Source organism: Sander vitreus, chromosome 12, assembly GCF_031162955.1.
Source record: "Sander vitreus isolate 19-12246 chromosome 12, sanVit1, whole genome shotgun sequence".
NCBI lineage: Eukaryota > Metazoa > Chordata > Actinopteri > Perciformes > Percidae > Sander > Sander vitreus.
Window position 1 is genome coordinate 5,796,531 of NC_135866.1, and position 19,676 is coordinate 5,816,206.

General features: G+C 39.9%; 1 protein-coding gene across 2 annotated transcripts in view; it reads right to left on the reverse strand.

Annotated features, from left to right (window-relative positions):
* The window catches only part of nectin4b (nectin cell adhesion molecule 4b), a 35,138-nt gene extending 16,041 nt beyond the window's left edge, over positions 1–19,097 (reverse strand). The window contains exons 1-6 of one of the 2 annotated variants that reach the window (XM_078263366.1): positions 18,789–19,097; positions 18,387–18,540; positions 17,834–17,947; positions 17,362–17,688; positions 10,682–10,882; positions 5,829–5,996 (exon numbers count right to left, since the gene is read on the reverse strand). In XM_078263366.1, coding sequence (XP_078119492.1) covers positions 5,829–5,996; positions 10,682–10,882; positions 17,362–17,413 — 421 coding nt within the window. In that variant the 5' untranslated portion in view covers positions 17,414–17,688; positions 17,834–17,947; positions 18,387–18,540; positions 18,789–19,097. The other variant, XM_078263367.1, reaches the window with a different exon arrangement.
* Positions 19,098–19,676: the final 579 nt, after the last annotated feature.

The following is a 19,676-nucleotide window of genomic DNA, read 5'->3' on the forward strand; positions in this document are numbered from 1 at the left end:
ATGACATCTCGTTCTTTGAGACTAAGCTACTAACGTTAACATGGCAACTACCAGCAATGGGCGGAGCATTCTTGCTGCCTCCCGTTTACCCCGGCGTGCGCATGCCCAGTATACGAGAATGTTGATGAGACATGCGGTTTTGGCCGTGTTAGTTTAAATGGCGATTAGTTCTTCTACTGGAGCTAAAACCACTTGTGTGCACGGAGATCGCCTTTAGCTCAAAACTCTGCTTAAAAAACAAAACATAGCGGTGTAAATGTAGCCTTAAAGTCTGTTGTCACATTCATCTGCTGGAGGTGGAACGTTTCTCTGCGTTCTGCTTATATCTGAGTTTAACACGTGGGCGTTTGATGATTTTTGTGACATCACAACTAGTTTGGAAGCCAATGGTGGTCCAATATGAAACCTCCAGTGCACATACACTGTGAACAGACTTTACAGTGAAGTAGGAGACATCTTGTGTCCAGCAGTTTAACTTTTGAAAAGAATATTTTCATATGTGGATGTTTCCGGGTCAAAGAGTATAGATGTAATTAATAAAGATTTTTTTTAACAAGGTAATTTAACCTTTTTGGCCAAACAAAATACACCAGACACAAATTATCATTCCAAGCAGACTATTTTTTATATGCTGTAAAATGAAAATCCATTAAATGATTTGGTAACACTTTATTTGAAGGGGTGTGCATGCAAGACTGTGACACCGGTCAGTAACATAAAGGAGTCTTTTTGAATGTCCGTGACTGTGACTGTGACTGTGATTGATGAAGGCAACACAGATTGTTGCCTTCATCAATGTCAAGTTGCCATAACAAAAACATCTCAAACAATGCTAACTTCGCATTACAAGTGTCATAATGTACCTAATGACGCTTAATGACAACAGTCATGAACATTTAAAAAGACTCCTTCATGTTCATGACAGGTGTCATGCCATAATTATGTCAGTGTCATGTCAGTTTTATGCCAGGGTTTTTTCCTGCAGAGAGGTTTGAGCCAACCCCAAAGGAAAATCACCAGCACCAAAATAATAAGAATTGATAATAAAAATAGCAATCTAAAGCCTCTTTAAATGTGTTTAAGAGCAATTTACCAAACAACCGTTAAACAAGCAGAACATAAACTTGAATATGAGAGCTAATCTCAGTTTTATCTCCAGAGTCAGGCTGTACTGGACTCTCCCGGTGATTTATTTAAATATTAATATTATCTTTTTAACCAGTTTTGTTAATTGGGGTTTCATTTACTCAAGCATAATATACATTTTTGTTTATCAAATTGTCAGAAATAACAGGAAAATGCATAGATTTCTGTCAAATAATGTAACACAGACTTGTTGCTTTACTGTGCGCGGAGCAGCGGACTGATCCTGCTTACAGTTGTGTGTCACCCCCCACCCCCAAAAAATTAATTAATTCAGAGCCAGGAAAAACCCTGTACCCACACACCATTAAATAATGAGTTATTTATCTGAATATATAATAATAAAGATGAAGGTAATGACAACAAAAAGGTCACCCACGTTTACCCATTACAGATAACTAATATGGAACTACTTTGCTTACTAACTTTTTCTTTTTTTCTCTACCAACTGAAGGTATTAGTTTAATAATGTGCTTTTCTAAAACCTTTTCTATGTTGTGTATAATTGTACAGTGTTATATGTGTATTGTGTTATGTTTTTAGATTTTGTATCTTCTTGCACAGACTGTATTGTGTTGTCTTACAGACAGTAACAGATGAGCTAAGACATTTGTGTAATGCACATTCCCTACAATTACGACATTAAGATTGAATTAATACTTCCTAAAGCTGCTCGAAGCTAATTTGTCTTTATCCTAAAATGACCTAAAGTGGCTGTAATTAAATCCTTTAAAACCAGGACGTCACTGTCATCGTACAGTATGCCAGGGACAAGTTTGAGCAACGAGCTCTTCAAGAGATTCAGATAAGAATATCGTTGTATTAAATAAAGAAGCTTAAATACATCCTGGAACACAGAGAAGACCGTAATCAAGAAAACTATCTACCACCAGGATCTGACTGAGGAATCCAGGACTGTGATGCAGAGCGACAACATTGTTGTCTCCACCGCCCAGAGGCTCGTTGGCTGCCCTCTCCCCTCCCTGGAGGATCTTTACAGTTCCCGCTGCTTCAAAAAAAGCCCAAAGCATCCTAAAAAAAAATCCATCTAACCGCAGACAATCTCTATTTGAACTGCTTAGCTGCCCTCGGGCAGACGTTTCAGGACAATTAAATCCTAGAGCCTTTAGTGTTGCAGCCCCATCGCTCTGGAACACCCTCCCTGCAGATATCCGAAATGCTACATCCCTGGACATTTAAAAAAAAAAAAATAACAAAAAAAAAAAACTCCTGAAACACCACCTGTTTACCACAGCCTACAACGTCCTTTAGCTTAGCCACAGTAATTCTGTAAAGTGTCCTTGGGTTTCATGAAAGGCGCTATATAAATAAAAGTTATTATTTTTATTATTAAGAAAAAAACAGACTCAGAAACAGTTTTATCCAAGAGCCATAACTGCACTTAAGTGCTACTTGAGTTTGGAGTTTTAAGGATGGATCGTGCAGTGAATGTCTTGTTTGTGTGGTATGCCTGTGTTTTGATTTCATCTTTTTATCAATAACCTACCTCTTTTATATATTTTTATAGTGACTTTAGAGGCTCTTTTATATTTATTTATTCACCTGCTTGGCATTTTACTGATGTTTTGCACTGAAAGGACTGCATTCAATTCCATTGCACATGTATAATGACAATATACAGTTGAATATTCTATTCTTCTATTCCAAACATGAACATTAACCATGAGGCTAATTCTCCAGCCAACTTTCAGATGAACTAAAACCATCAATCATGTTCATCATAGTTGTGCAAGACAACAAAAACCATGGGGGCAAATGTCACCTGTTGTGATATTACAGTAAGTACATTTCTGTTTTGTTACTCTCTGTTACCAACTGGTTTAACACGATTGTGATCCACACCCCGGTCATGACAACCTCTGCTGTTGTAAACACCTGCTAAGTCTTTTCCATTGGTGTTTGGATTATTAATGCAGAAGGCCAAACAGGTAGTTAGCGATAGCAGAAATAGCCATTATGGATTAACAGACAAAGAAAAATGACACCACCTGTAGAAACTCAAACTTTAAAATACATGACATCATAGTCCCGCCCAGTGTTTGATTGACAGGGGAGATCTGGGAAGATGTTTTTCATGCAGGGAAAATACCATAACCACACCAAAAACAAAACAGCCCAAATGAAGGAAAATGACCATGACCCCTATATATGACCCATATAAAACCACCTAAATACATTCAGATGCACACAAATCCTATAAATCAATGAACGGACCAAAAGAAAAGACTTTTAGAAAGATGTTTTTAGATCCAAAACATAATGGAATCATAGCAGAAGGTAGGTTAGACTTCAATTTTGAAATCTGCACATGGACAAGCTTATGGATTCGATATTTTATGGTTGAATGTTAATGGTTTAGGGAGTCGAGGGAATTCAGTGCTAGAGGTTTGTTAGTTACTATTGTGTGTACTTCTGAAGGTTAGTCTGATCTGTGGCGTGTTGGGACAAGTTTATGACTGAGCTGTCACTGTTGATGTGTGGCAGCAACATGAGAAAGTCATTTAGAACAAACAGCAGCGCTGCAGGTTGGACTTGAATGAGGATCCATTACAAAAAAAGCATCCCATTCCCCACAGCTGCTAGTATGGTTCCACCGATTAAAGGAGGAGATCTGAAACCTGCAATCTATGCAAGGGACAATGACAGCACTGCAGAAATTGAACATTTCATCTGGTTTTGAATCGAAATTGTGTTTTTGCGTGAATTGAAAAAAAATAATTGAAGAGTTTCGCAGAAAGTTGTTTCCAATGAAAACCTACTTGTTTTGAGACTTTGCATGTGGAATGAACTGTTTTCTTGACCCTAGTAGTTTAGTAATCCCCCTTATATATTTCCTGAGTTAGATAAGGTGTGGTTTTAAGACTGAAGACACAGTTTTGGACATCTTCTACAGAGTGAAGACTCTATTCTAGGTCTTACAAGTAGTGCTTGGTGGAAGTTGCTCGACGAAGTTGTCCGATCCACATGTTTTATGTACTGTATTTACCTAATATTGTCGTTCTGTTTCTCCATATTGTGTTTTTACTGTTGTTATTTGTGTAAGCTCTGTATTATATATAACATCTATTGCAGAGTTTTTCTATGAATCGAAGAGTCTAAGGATAGAAGTTGTGAAGCCCTTTGTGGCATATTTGCGGTTCTGTGCTGTATGCATAAAGTTCACTTGACTTAACTTGGAAACTAAATCAACCCCTGGTCTTTGAACCGGTTTGTCTTTTATTGTAAAACACCCTCTGCACATTGCTTGGGCTGAGCTACAATCTAAATCACCAACGTGCCTTATGTACCAATAAAAATCTGCTATTTTTGCTACAAGCAGGTTTGGGTATATTTTTAGTTTTTGGTTCCATTTCAAACTTACATGTTAAGTATTTTCCGCTTGGTATTATTAAGCAATTACAAGGAATGTTAAAAAATAAACCCAATTTTAACCCACTGAAGCTTTTACATATGCTGTCAGTGTTTGTGGCCACGTTGGCAGACCTGCTGAATTTCCCCTGGTTGGCAGTGCTTTTTTTGGTTTAAACATCATTACATCATTACAGCAGCTCTGACAGGATTAGGAAGGTGAGAGACAGAGAGAGAGAGACATGGCGGCCCAGAGAGGAGCGTATATGTGCTCACTGCTCAACAGGGGATGTAAAAGGTAAGGTAAAGGTACTTTATTGTCACATACACATACATATAGCGAATTTTATTCTCTGCATTTCAACCCATCCCTCAAGGGAGCAGTGGGCAGCAACTTACAGCGCCCGGGGACCAACTCCAGATCTGAGCCAGATCTAGGGCACTGACTTGAGAACCTAATCTACATGTGATTGATGGTGGGGAAACCGGAGCACCTGGAGGAAACCCACGCAAACACGCAAACTCCACAAAATAAGGCCTGGGACAACCGGAACCTTCTTGCTGCGAGGCCACAGTGCTATCCACTGGGCCACCATGCTGCTGTAGAAACAGAGATGCACTTCCTCCTCCAGTGTGAAATATTCTCTTAACTAAGAGATTTACACTTTGAAAAAATAGCCCAAAAAAATAGCAAACTTCCCCAATGTTAACACCAGAAAAGAAGCTGGAAGTTCTCCTAGGAGAAGGGACAGCAGCTCCACTGGCAGCTAAATATGTATCTGTCTACCACAGCCTGAGGGACTCCAGCCACTGTAAGATCCCACAATTACAGATTGGTTTAGTATTGTACAGTAACTATATTATACAAAACTGTAACATATTATATTGTGTAATGTAATCATTTTGTAGTGTGGTGTATAGCAATCAGTACAGTATAGAATCGATGTGACACCTCCTGTACTGTATGTATTTAATCAGGCTTTTTCCTGCATAGAGGAATTTTTGGCGCTCCACTATCAAATTGTCAGAAATAATAACAGGAAAATGCATAGATTTCTGTCAAATAATGTAACACAGACTCATTGCCTTTACTGTACGCGGACCGATCATGCTTTCTGTCTTGCGTAGTCACCCCCCCCACACCTCCCCCAACCCCAAAGGCTCTTTCTGAGTCAGGAAAAACCCTGTTAATATGTGATAATTACTATATATGCATTTTGTGTGAACTGCTTTGGCAACAACATGTCTTTGTTCATGCCAACAAAGAAAAATTGAATGAAATTGAGAGAAAGAGAGAGGACGAGGATGACTCTTACTCCAAACGGTGAGTGTGATGTGCCTGTCAAAGTTCCCGTTGGGGAAGGTGGAGATGCGGCAGACGTAGCTGCCCTCGTCCGACTCCTCTGTGCTGGGGATGAGCAGAGCCGAGTTCACCGTGGGGCTCCCGCTCTCGAATCTCACCCGACCGGAGTAACGCCCAAACTCTGGAATACATAACAGAGACTTCAGCTTCAGCTTCAGGCCAGATAATATGTCCATCACCCTTTAAACAACACTCAGACAGACACAAAAACACACTTTAACCCTTGTGTTGTCTTCCCATCGACCATGAACTTGTTGTCCTTCAGGGTCAAAATTGAAAAAAGAAGTTTAATTTGGTGCTATTTAAAAAAAAAAAAAGAAAGGCAGAAATTCAGATCAGAAGTTCAGATCAGAGGATGCTGAGTGGATCACAGACTGGTTTATGTCAACGTTTAGTCAGGATACTGTTTTAAAACCATTTTAAAAAAATGAAAAAATATGAAATTGAATAAAACACGTAAAATTCAATGGAAGTAATCATTAATTTTACCTGCAAAGACTTTTGGGTTACACTTTACTTGAAGGTATCTACATAAGAGTGACATGACACTGTCATGAACGTGTCATAAACATTATAAACAAGAAGTTATAAACGTTTATGACATAACGCTTCTGTAATTAAGTGTCATTCGGTTTTTGTCATGACAAGTTAGGGTTAGGGTTAGGGTTAGTGTTCATGTGTCATGACTGTGTCATGTGTTCATGACAGTGTCATGTCACTCTTATATAGATACCTTCAAGTAAAGTGTTACCGAATGTTGTATGGGTTCCATACAACGTACATCCATTTTTGGGCAATTTGATTGTAGAAAGCCATATTTCTGATATAAAAAACTTTGAAAATCGGTCAACCAAACCATGGAAACAGTACGTTCCCAATGAGAAATATTTAGTCAAAACATTAACTTCAAAAAAATATATTATTATTAGACATCTGATAAACCAGCACTTATCCAATTATGTCAAAACCCCACCCTACAGGCAAATAATCCAAACAGAGATGATCTCATTTAATTTCTCACTGTAGTGCTGTAGTGCTCCGTTTCATCACAGAGCTATGACCCAATAATACTTTGAAGAGAAAAAAGGTTTAGCCTTAGCTGTAATAAACTGGTCATGACCGAAAGAACAAGATCCAGGGTACAAGCGGCCGAAATGGGTTTCCTCAGGAGGGTAGCTGGCGTCTCCCTTAGAGATCGGGTGAGAAGCTCAGTTATCCGTGAGGAGCTCGGAGTAGAGCCGCTGCTCCTTTGCGTCGAAAGGAGCCAGTTGAGGTGGTTCGGGCATCTGGTAAGGATGCCCCCTGGGCGCCTCCCTAGGGAGGTGTTCCAGGCACGTCCCAGCTGGGAGGAGGCCTCGGGGGAGACCCAGGACTAGGTGGAGGGATTATATCTCTAACCTGGCCTGGGAACGCCTCGGGATCCCCAGTCGGAGCTGGTTAATGTGGCCCGGGAAAGGGAAGTTTGGGGTCCCCTGCTGGAGCTGCTACCCCGCGACCCGACCCGGATAAGCGGATGAAGATGGATGTAATAAACTGGACTGCCCCTACCTGCTGAACTCAGTGCCTGTCAATGCTAATCATACTACTCAGATAAGAGGAGGGGGCAATTTATAGGTATATAGGCTAACTTGGAGGAAATCGCCCAATTGGTACAAAAAGAACAAAAACATTTTCAACATTTTCATTTCAGTCATTCTCTACTTAAGTAGAGTTCTTGACTATAGTTGAAATCACATCCATTATAGAGCACAGCTGGTGTAAGGGCAACTATGGGTCATATGTAGTGAAATAAAGAACAGAAATCTGGCCTTTGAAGTCATCAAAGTTCTATTTACATGCAGTACATTTTAAATAAGATACTTTTTTTGTATTCAAGTACATATATTTAATATAGAGTCCTTTATGATTATTTAGGACTGTGTTTGCTTAAAGAAGATATTAAATCAAATAACAGTTATATTTCAGTAGTAGAACATTGTATATTATTATTGGCATTAAGGTTGATGTAATATTGAATGTCTAAAGGTCCAATTCCGGAACAAAAGCCTGATAAGGACAGATCCTTTAAGTGCACTTGCAACCTAAGGATGCTTGCACTGGGCCTCATGTCCAAACGGTAACTGTAGAAACGCACAGAACAGTCTGAGGATAACTCTCTCCACTGGTGGAATGTAACTAAGTACATTTACTCAAGTACTGCACTTAAGTAAAAATGTTGTACTTCACTTGTCTTTTCTTTTAATACCACTTTCTACTTCTACTCCGCTACATTTCAGAGGGAAATATTGTACTTATTTACTCCAAAATTTGCACTCAACCCATTCAGGAGTTGTTGGAGTTGCAACTTAAGCAGCAAGTGGAGTTAGAGACGTTGAGATATGACAAGGAGAAGCAGCTTCGGACCATGGGGCACACAACTGAGCGTACAAGATTAGAGGAACCCCGTTTTTATTGAATTTGTGACTTGATATCGTTGTTTTAGCGCTGGTGTACAGCATCTAAGGTTGACACTTTTTAGAATCTTTGTGATCTGGTTATCTTAGAGCAGCTCAAAAACTCAGTTCCAGAGAGTGTTGCTACATTTATTAATGAACACAAAGTAAAAACTCCTAGAGAGGCTGCAATATTGGCAGATGAGTATGTGTTGACCCACAAAAGTGTTTTTGGAAGTAATGGAGACGTTCACCGTAAGAGTTGTCTGGTGACTGGGAAGATGGGTTACCCTCCCAGTGTGCGACTGGTGACTGGGAGGATGGGTTACCCTCCCAGTGTGCGACTGGTGACTGGGAAGATGGGTTACCCTCCCAGTGTGCGACTGGTGACTGGGAGGGTGGGTTACCCTCCCAGTCCAGAGACTGATGAGGTGGTCGTTGTTCTTGCAGCTATATAATTTCGATATTCGTCATATCATAGGGGTTGACCAATGTAATTACAGACGCGCTGTCTCGCGCGCCCATAGATCCTGAATGTTCACAACTGTTCTCTTTTCTGAGCTATCCCCTATTCCTCTGTCATTCATTGCCTTAAATTGCTCCTGTGGTACTCAGGGTTGCTGGATCTTGGAGACAGATGGACTGCATTGGAGGATGTAGCCAGAAGGAGAGTGGTATTTACATGGGACTATGGGTAATGTATTGAACATCTAGCCAATTTGCCTTCGGACATAACTTTAGAGGTGTAGTGTTATGATTGTTGACGTGGTTCTTAGAGGAACCCTGTTCTTATGGAGGGGGCTGTTACGACCCCTCCCTTTGTTGCCTGCTTTTGGCTTCTCTGGCTTGCCTGACCGAGCTGGCAGTTTGGGAGGGTTCGTTAGTTAACTGGTGGACACCTGGGTAGGCCTCAACCAAGACTATTTATGCAAGTCATGTCTCATTAGGCTTGTTCGAGAACTGTGCCTCGCCTGTAAAGTAGACGAGAGCAGGCGGCAGCAGCCGGGGGCGGTGACAAAAATCCGCTGTCAAGTCGGACAGTTTCCAGCCGATTCCAGCAACCTTCAGCTTAGCTTGTACACAGTCTCCAGTTGTTTTAATTATGACAGAGTAGCCGTCAAAATGCTCTACATGTGATCTGTTGCTGATTTTAATTAACAACACACTGTAGATGATCTGTAATCTGAACGGATTTAGTCTCTCTGACTTCTAAACTTAACTATCAGCCACACAACATGTGTTCTGTACAGAATAAGCCTTTAAAATCAGACAAATAGCAGTTAAAATCCCTCCAATTCAAAATCAATAAAAAGTTTATATAAAACGTCATCATGTTGAGTCGATTCTGAACCAATCAGCTGTTAGATCAGCTGAGAGGCCGGCGTTTCCCAGCATGCCCTGGGTCAGCCTGGGTCTTGCAGTCGGTGAAAAGCAACTGCGCTGCCTGCGTCTCAGAACTGCGGCCGCCTTGATCTCGTGAGGTTATCGTTGCCCACGTGTGCTTGACGTCAGAGCAAGTCTGGATCAAGTCGGACACAAATCTAACCGGCATGCATTGGGCGGCGTTCGCCGGTGATCGATTCTGCGCAGACCTGGCTCATCTCGAACGTGCCTATTGTTGTGTCTCTGACTTCTCCTTCTCCTAGGCTCCACATCTACTGGTCTTCTGTTGCAGTCATCATTTGTCCACACATCTTTCACTCACCCACACACCACACACACAGTACTGATACCATTGATTCCACACATGTTATGATTCTTTTGTTAATAGTTAACTTGTTTAAACAGTTAATTGGCACTTTAGCCTGTCTGGTCTCCCCTCTTTGTCACATGCGTTGAGCCGGTTTGTGACAAGAGGGTATGTATACATTTCTTTTTCTATATTTATTGTTTATTTCATATTAATGTTTTATATGTTTGTTTGTTTGTTTGTTTGTTAATGTATGCACCTTTCACCATGGCGAATTCCACATAACTGTTCTTATTGTGGCAATCAAACCTTTTCTGATTCGGATTCTGACTAAAACACATGTGGCTTATAAAATCTGATGTTTTATTATAAATGAAACTACCCAACAAAATAACGGCCTACGAGTCCAGATGAAATGATTAGACCATTAAACACACAACTGTTTGGATCGTTTCCAGTTTCTAAAGATTTTTCTGCATTGAGTACTTTTACTTTTAATACTTTAAGTACATTTTCCTGATGATGCTTATATACTTTAACTTAAGTAACATTTTCAATGCAGGACTTTTACTTGTAACAGGGTATTTTTACAGTGTGGTGTTAGTACTTTAACCTAAGTAAAGGATCTGAATACTTCCTCCACCACTGGTATCTCTCCAGTGTGAAGCCCTCGCTGCAGCCTACCTGTGTGGCCGTCCGTGAAGTGGGCCGTGATGATCTGGTCTGTGCTGCCGTCTGGGAGCTCCTTGTACCAGGTGACCTGCACCACCTTCTCCCCCTCGTCCACCTGGTAGTGACAGGGGAGCCTGGTCTGGCTCTCTGCGAAGGAACGCAGGGAGGTGACGGCCTGGGGAGGCTCCACAAAGCCGCCCTGCACACACACCGCTGACAAGAGAGGAGATCATCAGATTAAAGATTGTACAGTAAGAGGGATGTGGAGAGTGCTGTGAATTGCTTATAGTGAGTCATTGGAAGGTAATGTTAGCCTCTGTTAAATACTAGGGCTTGGACCACATGCTTTTTCCCTGATTCGATTCTTTCACCATACATGGGCGCCGATTTGATTTGTATTGCGATTTTCATTTATTGCGATTGGATAGTATTGAGTATTGTGATTTTCTTTCTCTTCTTTAACAAAAACAAAAGCTGAATAATAAACTTCTAGAGACAATATATCATGAGACATTTCTAAAAACTAATTGTTTTCTAAGAAGAATGCACATCACGTCAGTCAGTCAGTCTGACATTTATTTCATTTGTAAAGAAGAACAGAACATGGACTTTCTGTTTTGCTGGAAACAGAGATGATGTAGTCGCCATCGGCGGTATCGTATAAACAGAACATATTTAGGTGAATCAGTGGTTATGAAATAAATAAATAAAATATAAATTGTAGGGAAAAGAATCGATTTAAAAAAAAAAATCCCACCCCCTAGTAATTGCCATTATTTTTGACTGTTTATCATTTATAGACTAAAGTGAAAAATAGTTAAAGTGCTCATATTATGCTTTTCCCTTACCTTTATTGTGTTATATCTTTTTGTGCATGTTATAGGTTTACAAAGTGAAAAATCCCAAAGTCCACCCCAAAGGGACTTACCATCTCCAACAGAAAACACTGTTCACAAACTGCTCCAAACAGCTCTGTTGTAGTCCAGCCTTTACTTCAGAGACAAACATGCGTCACTTTGTAACACACGTTATAATGCTCGCCTAGCTGCTAGCGTGGCACGCCCTCATACTCTGCTTCTGACTGGCTAGTAGTCCTTACCTAGCTACTGCCCATGTGCGACTCCCAACAAAGATGGAACAGAAGTGAGATGCCTCACTCTGTAGCTAGAACAGAGAGCTCAACACACAGGGTGAAAAGAGGAGCTGCAGCAATGTGCAGTACAACAAAAATATGGTGTTTTTTGAAATACAATTATGAACCTGAAAATGAGCACAATGTGAGCACTTTAAGTTACAGTACTTTACAGTTATTACAATTCATCCTGAGGGGAACATGAATGTCTGTACAAAAGTTCATGGTAATCCATCCAATAGCTGTCCAGACTGACTGACCAACCGACATTGCAAGTTGAATATCTTTGGGTTTTGTATCGTTGGTCAGATAAAACAACATTTGAAGACATCACCTAAGCTCTGGGAACTTGTGATGACTATTTCCCACTGTTTTCTATAACTTCACGGACTAAACAATTTATAGATTAGGCTACAATAAAAATAAATGCTAGTTGCAGCCCTAATTTTTTATTTTCTACATTGATACAGTATGTAGCTTTCTTCTAGACTACAATTGCAGACATATGTAAATCTTAAAACAACTTTCCTTTTATACATGTATTTATTCATTTGCACGAAAAACCATCCATCCATTTCTAACACACTGTGTCCTGTTCAAGATGGCAGGAGGCGGCCTTGATGTTATCCCATGATGCATTGGGGCGAGAGGTGAGGTATAGCCCAGACAGGTTTGTGTGTAGACAGATAAACACATTCCCACCTACAGACAGCTTGTCTTTTGGCATGCAGACACAGAGAGTAATGCAAACTCCACAAAGGAGATGAAGGAATAGTTTGAACACAGGATCTTGATGCTGGGAGGCGACAGTGCAAACAAGTCGAACAATAGTGCTTTTATGTGTCTTTATTCTTTCTTTAAAAGCAGAAATGTTTCGCTGTTTGTTAACAGACACGTTTAGAAAGAGCTACTGTGATACCGTGGAGAGTTTTAGTGGTATGTGATGGTTTAGGTGCCGTTTTAGAGGTTCTTCCACATGGATATTTTACATTAGATTATTTACTTCAAATTCCTTGATAGTGAATTATTCTGCTGTCATAACAAAATGTTTGAGACAGTTTTTTGTCCAATCACATAACGAATAAAAAAAAAAAATCTTTTGTTTTTCATTGCCCATCTAATATCTTACAGGATATAATATATACTTTTCCTTTTTTCTCATTTGTATTGTATTGTGATCCTGACATTACAGTATGCCACCTGTGTTATAATATTCATGTTTTTATCAACTATGGATGTGGTAATTGCCTCATGAATTTAAAATTGCAGCTTGGTGCTTTAGTATAAAGATGTTTTTGTGAATATAATGCCTGGCAAAAGTCCATGTTTATTTAATTTTATACTTTTTATTGATCCCCAGTGGGGAAATTACAATTTACATTCCCTTTGTTAGAAATCACTACTCACAGGCCTGAAATACACACACATGCTCAGGTCCTTTCATGCACAAAATGGAGAGATTTCAAAGTGAGGGGGCTGCCAGGTAGCTGGTCTCAGCTCCCAATCTACACTCTGTACTTTGGTCCGTACGGGGACTTGAACCAGCGACCCTCCCTTTCCCAGCCCAACTCCCTACGGACTGAACTACTGCCAGCCCAAAAGTTTAAAAGTTTGCATGAAAATGTACTCTTTTCTTTTTTTAAAGATTAGAAAAGAATATTCAGTATTAACCCAACATAATGGCTTTTAACAGCTTCAGTACACTATTATTATAGTACTATTACTTAAGTAAAAGTACTAATACCACACTTTAATAATACTCAGTAGCAAGTAAAAGTCCTGCATTGAAAATGTTACTTAAGTAAAAGTATGTAAAGTATCATCAGGAAAATGTACTTAAAGTATTAAAAGTAAAAGTACTCAACGCAGAAAAATCCTCACATTTTAGAAACTGGAAACGATCCAAACAGTTGTGTGTTTAATGGTCTAATCATTTCAGCTGGACTCGTAGGTCGTTATATTGTTGGGTATTTTCATTTATAATAAAACATCAGATTTTATAAACTACATGTGTTTTGTGTGCAAATGTCTTAATGTGTAAAGTAACTAGTACCTAAAGCTGTCAGATGAATGTAGTGGAGTAAAAAGTATAATATTTCTCTCTGAAATGTAGCGGAGTAGAAGTAGAAAGTGGCATGAAAAGAAAAGACTCAAGTAAAGTACAAGTACCTCAAAATGTGTACTCTTGTACAGTACTTGAGTAAACTTAGTTACATTCCACCACTGGCTATGTCTCATAGCAGTGAGGTGTTGAACTGTCAAAGCTGTCATCAGTTCTGATGAATGACTAAGACTGACTGTACCTTTATCACACCTGGTTAAAAGTCTACATCTAAGCTTGGAACAGACACACATGAGTGAAAAGGGTGCGTGAGAGCAATGCTCCATCAACTCGAAAAAGGGAAAACCAAACATTTGCCCTTTGATTTCTGAGGTTAACACACATTTTCTTTTTTTTCCCTGTGGTTACTGATTCATGAGCTCAATTAATGATTATACTACAGCCAATATGGGACACGGATTCCCACAGATGAAATCCCACACGTAGTCGGACACATGGACAAAACGGTGACGCAGAGAGGAAGGGAAACAGGTCTCTTCACACAGAAAAGTTTCAATTTGGCCAACAAAGAACAACAGTGTGGATGACCCAATTGTGGAGTGGAGAGAGATAAAGAGACAGAGTTGTAAAAGAGCGACAGAAGAAGAACACTTCAATGATTCATGCCAATGAAGGGAGAGAAAGGGAAGAGACAGAGGTAGACACGAGGGTAAGACTGACGTTAGAGGAAGGCAAAGAGAAATGAAGACAGAGGTGAGAGTGAACAGAGATGAACACCAAGCTGAAAGAAAGGGTTAAACACACATTCTAGACAAACACAGGTCCACATAAGTCACAAGGCTGCCATACAAGCTTTTCCTGTTCACTCTGGCTCACAGTAACATTATCACACATGTGCTTGCAGGATTAAAGAAAAACAATACCTTAATATGTGCACTATATATACATATGCACAGCTTAAATTTAATCTCCACCGAAGAAAGAAACAAGAGCAACCGTGCGTCAACAGAATTAGTCACAAAAACCACAGGAAGATGCAAGTTGGGTAATAAGTTCTGATTCATGTTGACTAGAAGTAAGAATGTGACTGAGCCGCATTCTGTTATACTGCTTCTTTTTCCACACCTACAGGGACAAACACACACACACACACACACACACACACACACACACACACACATACATACACCGCAGAGCCGAAAGTATATGAACTCTAGGGCCGCACAAATTATCAGTTTTTTTTTAAATCGTCATCACGATATCAACTGGCGCAATAAACACATCGAGAAAGGCTGCGACACATCGCGAAAGACAGAGATTTTTTGTGTGATTGGTTAGAAAATATCAGCAGAAAACTGCACTTTATAATGTAACTGTCACTTTTTTTTTAAGTGTGCCTTTTATAGTCAATTCAATGTTCAATTTGTGCAATAAAAGAAAGTTCAAAATGATTTCCTTTCATTCGCTTTCAATACAACGAGCAGTTTGTTGTATTTTAGCAGAATACTGAAAGCAGCAGAACTGAGTACACTTTAATATCTGTTTATTTATCACAAGTAATGTCGTTAACGCGATATTCAACAACGTTGAATTTTATTTTCCTCATATTGTGCAGCCCTAGTGGACACCAAAACATTACACCCATGAGTGACTGTTGAACATTTGGTTCCAAAAGCATCTGTATTAATGTGCAGCTATAACAGCCTCCACTCTTCTGTGAAGACTTTGCAGCAGACTGCAGAGCCTGGCTGCGGGGATTTGCTCCCATTGAGCCACAGGAGCACTAGTGAGGTTGGACTGTGCACAGTGGCGGTTCTGGGGGGGTGCAAGGATGGCCAGTGCCTCCTTAATATTAAGCCTCGGCGATAAGGCCTGGCTCACAGTCGACTTTTCCAATTCACACAGGTGTTGGGTGAAGTTGAGGTGGTCAGAGCTCTGTGCAGGCCAGTTAAGTTCTTCCACACCTAGTCTCGCATTGCCAGACCTTCCTCCACAGGAAGGAGGGTCTGGTTAGTCCACACAGCATTCCGGGATGGGAGAAAAACGTGTTCTGGTTTATTGGCATTTCTTTAAACCAATCACAATCAACGGTGCCGCTGCAAAATAGCCTCAGGAAGGAACTTGTTTTGGTGGAACGTGTGTACGTTCAAAAGTTGTTTTAGTCGTGCAACAGAAAAGTCAGATTGGACAGATAGTCTAGCTAGCTGTCTGGATTTACCCTGCAGATATCTGAAGAACAGTTAACCATAGTCTTCATAAATCAACCGGAGTTTAGAATGCCAACACAAAGAAAGAGGAAGGTGAGGGACATCCGGCCGAAAATAAGGACACCCGGCGCAATTTCCGGCGGCACCGGAGCAATCCCAGAAGTGGAACGTCGTGGATATAGACTGTTCCACACCAAACTGGGAAAACCATCTTCTTAAGGAAACTTTTATAGTTTCCTGATGGACCTGGCTTTGTGCACAGGAGCTGATGAGCAGGTGGTTGGAAAAAAAGAGAGGGGCTTCCCCAAACTGTTGCCACAAGGTTGGAAGCGCACTACTGTCTAAAAGCACCATTGTATGCTGTAACATTCAGACTATCCCTTCGCTGGAACTAAGAGGCCTGGACACGGCTGTCCATATACTTCACTTCAAATTGTTTTTAATTATACTCGTGGAAATAGACACATCTTATAATCCAACCATAGATGATTCGCTATATTACATTACATATCCATGATCGGAAAAGGAGCTGGGTGAAGACAAAAATCTTATTTTACTAGCCCCTTTCTTAAATGAGACAACAAAACAGATAGACTGTCGGTCAGTTAACAGTCAATTTTACAGAGAAACCTGAGCTTTGAAACATCATCCTTAATGTTTGGTCATTTATCTCCAGACAAAGGAAAAGAAATACACCACCACACATCAAATAACAAATGAGGCAGAAATACACTATGAACCAGTGTGGTGGGGCAAAATACGTGGTGGTGTCCACATACTTTTGGCCATACCATGTCACTAGAGAACAATATTCAAAGAGTAACCAATATTATACAAATATAATAGGATGTACTCCTTTAAAAGCAAACGTGACTATAGGCTCCCTCCAGTTGCACATAGGAATATTATAATATATTATATATATATTAGTGTTGTTATAGCAACATGAACGGAAATGTAAGTTACCAGGAAGGACTATATAAAGATACTATTTATTTCCATCTTCCCTGTTTTCGTTTTACTGTAAAGCAGTTTGCTTACTTCTGTTTTCTGTTCTTCCAATGCTATGAATGTTATAGGAATATGAATGACTCTATAGAAAATGGAATAACATTGCGTAAAAGTAGGCTACAAGAAGATAATAAGCCTACATATCTTTTTTTTGTTATATTGTCATTTCTGGACCCCCACAGCTTACAAAACAGCAACAGAAATGACAGCATAGACATTGAAGGTAACATGAAGCTGTGAATTGTCAATGTTAATGAATCAATGTAACAGAATAACTCACCAACTAATAAGAGCAGCGGCAGACACTTTGCCCTTTGCACCGTCAACTCCATAGTTAGTCCAAAAATCAAACCTTCCTTTCTGAGCGGTAAAAAGTTCAACTCTTGTGATCAAGCTTTCATTGTCGATATCTGCATGACGTTCAGACAGGAAAAAACCTAACCTAAAAAAGTCCAAAGCAGGTAGGCAGGTGCAACAGGTGTTTCTCTTCAATTCCCAATATTCAATATATGATGCTTCAGGAACAAGATTCCTCCACCTGTTGTCCACTAGTTGAATGTTGTTTAATGCAAGTTGTAAACTGCGAGTGCAAAGTCCTCCGCAGCACCTGGACGAACAGAGACAGCAAAAAGTAGACCGATGAAGAGAAACCGTGGGAATAATAGTTGAGCTAATGCAGAGAAGGAAAATAAAGCTCGTCCTGACCAAACAGAAACCTGTTGGCTTGTCACGCACAGGGAGGAGAGACGCACCTCCAACAGGTTGGAGCATTACACCTGTCTGTGTGGCTCCGCCCACTGCTCAGGTGGAAACGCCTACTCAATGCTGCGTTCACGTGACGTTGAGAAGGTCAGTTCTTCTAATATCTTGTCGGAAAATTAAAACACAAGAATAGACATTTTGGGGCTTAACAAGGTGATTTACTCTTTTCGACTTATTTAAACAATGGCGGTTAACACGTCAACTAAATTCAACTTAACAGCACTATTCACACAACAGAGAGAAAAACAGAGCATAAGAAAGGAGATAATATAAAAGAAAACTAAAAACTCAAATATAGTTAAAAAAAAAAAATCCCTTGGTTTCACAATGTAGGCCTACTTTGAGACAACAAACTCCTACAGAGGCTTCAGCAGAAAGGTAACACAGTTACAAGCCAATGAGTAAAAGTAGACCATGTTTATAAAAATATAGAGATATATATATATAAAGCAGAGGTATTCAACAGGGGGTCCGTGACCCCTATGGGGTCCTCAGAGTTAATGCAGGGGGTGGCCGCCAAATTATGTTTTTAAAAATGCTCACCTGGTAGAGCAAGCGCCCATATGCAGAGGCTCAGTCCTCGCCGCAGTGGCTCAGGGCTCGAGTCCGATTTGCTGCATGTCTTCCCCCTCTCTCTCCCCCCTTTCCTGTCTACAGCTGTCCTGTCTTTTAAAGGCTAAAATGCTCAACAAATGATCTAAAAGAAGAAGAAAAAAAACTTTGATGCACACACAAAAAAAACTTATATTTAACAATAAAACATTATGTATACATAATCCATATCTATTCATTTACATCCATCCGGCCCAGTTTAATATGCAACTCAATTGTATACAATATATGTACAAACTAGGAGGTACCTAGTCGGTCTCTCTTTCAGTTTAGGGGTCCTTGGCCTAAAAAACGTTGAAGACCCCTGGCATAGAGGAAAACTTGGAAGCTTACCTGTAGTAGTAGTAGTAGTAGTAGCAGTAGTAGTAGTGAAAATAATACACACTGCTTTTGGTTATAAGAGCTGTAAACACATTGGCATCTCTACATTAATTTCTCCAAAAATGTTGTGTTAAAGTGATTTTGCCCTTTCTTCACACAACACATATAGGCCCATCAACAATTCTCACATACAGAAGCTTGAATCTCCCAGGAGGACAGGAACGCAGCATGATTTCGTGCGAAATTCCAAATGATCCAGTTTTTCCAAAACAATCTTTGACAGTTTATCTCTGACAGGAAGTTTCTATCTGATGACGCTTATTAATCTGCAACTACAACACCACACACTCTGTTACACATGCAATGTTTCAGAAAAGGGAAGAGTAATAGAGGAGGGATAGCTGTCTGCCTCTCCTCCCTTTCCACCACTTCCACTTCCTCCTATAATAATAGTTAAGTACTGACTGTCCACTGGCCCACTGTTTACTGCTTACACTGTTTAGACTGTTTACTGTCTATATTAGCCCATATGCACAAACCCTCCCTTTATCCTTGCACTATTGGACTTATTTGCACTATCACCATGACACACACTCTCATAGAGCACCTTACCACAGAGCACCTTATGCACAATACAATTGCCCTGTCACTGCAAGCGTCTTATGCTTCTACATCCCTTAACACATTCATGTGGATTTTTTATTTAGTTTATTTAGTACCTTTTCTTTTATTGTCCATATTATTCATGTGGATTTGTTTGTTTTTAGTTATTTTATTTTATTTTATCATCCTGTTATGATGTATGTGTATGTTGTGTGTGATGTATGTAATCTAGTGGGACCTTGAATATACCCCTTGGGGATCAATAAAGTATCTATCTATCTATCTATCTATCTATCT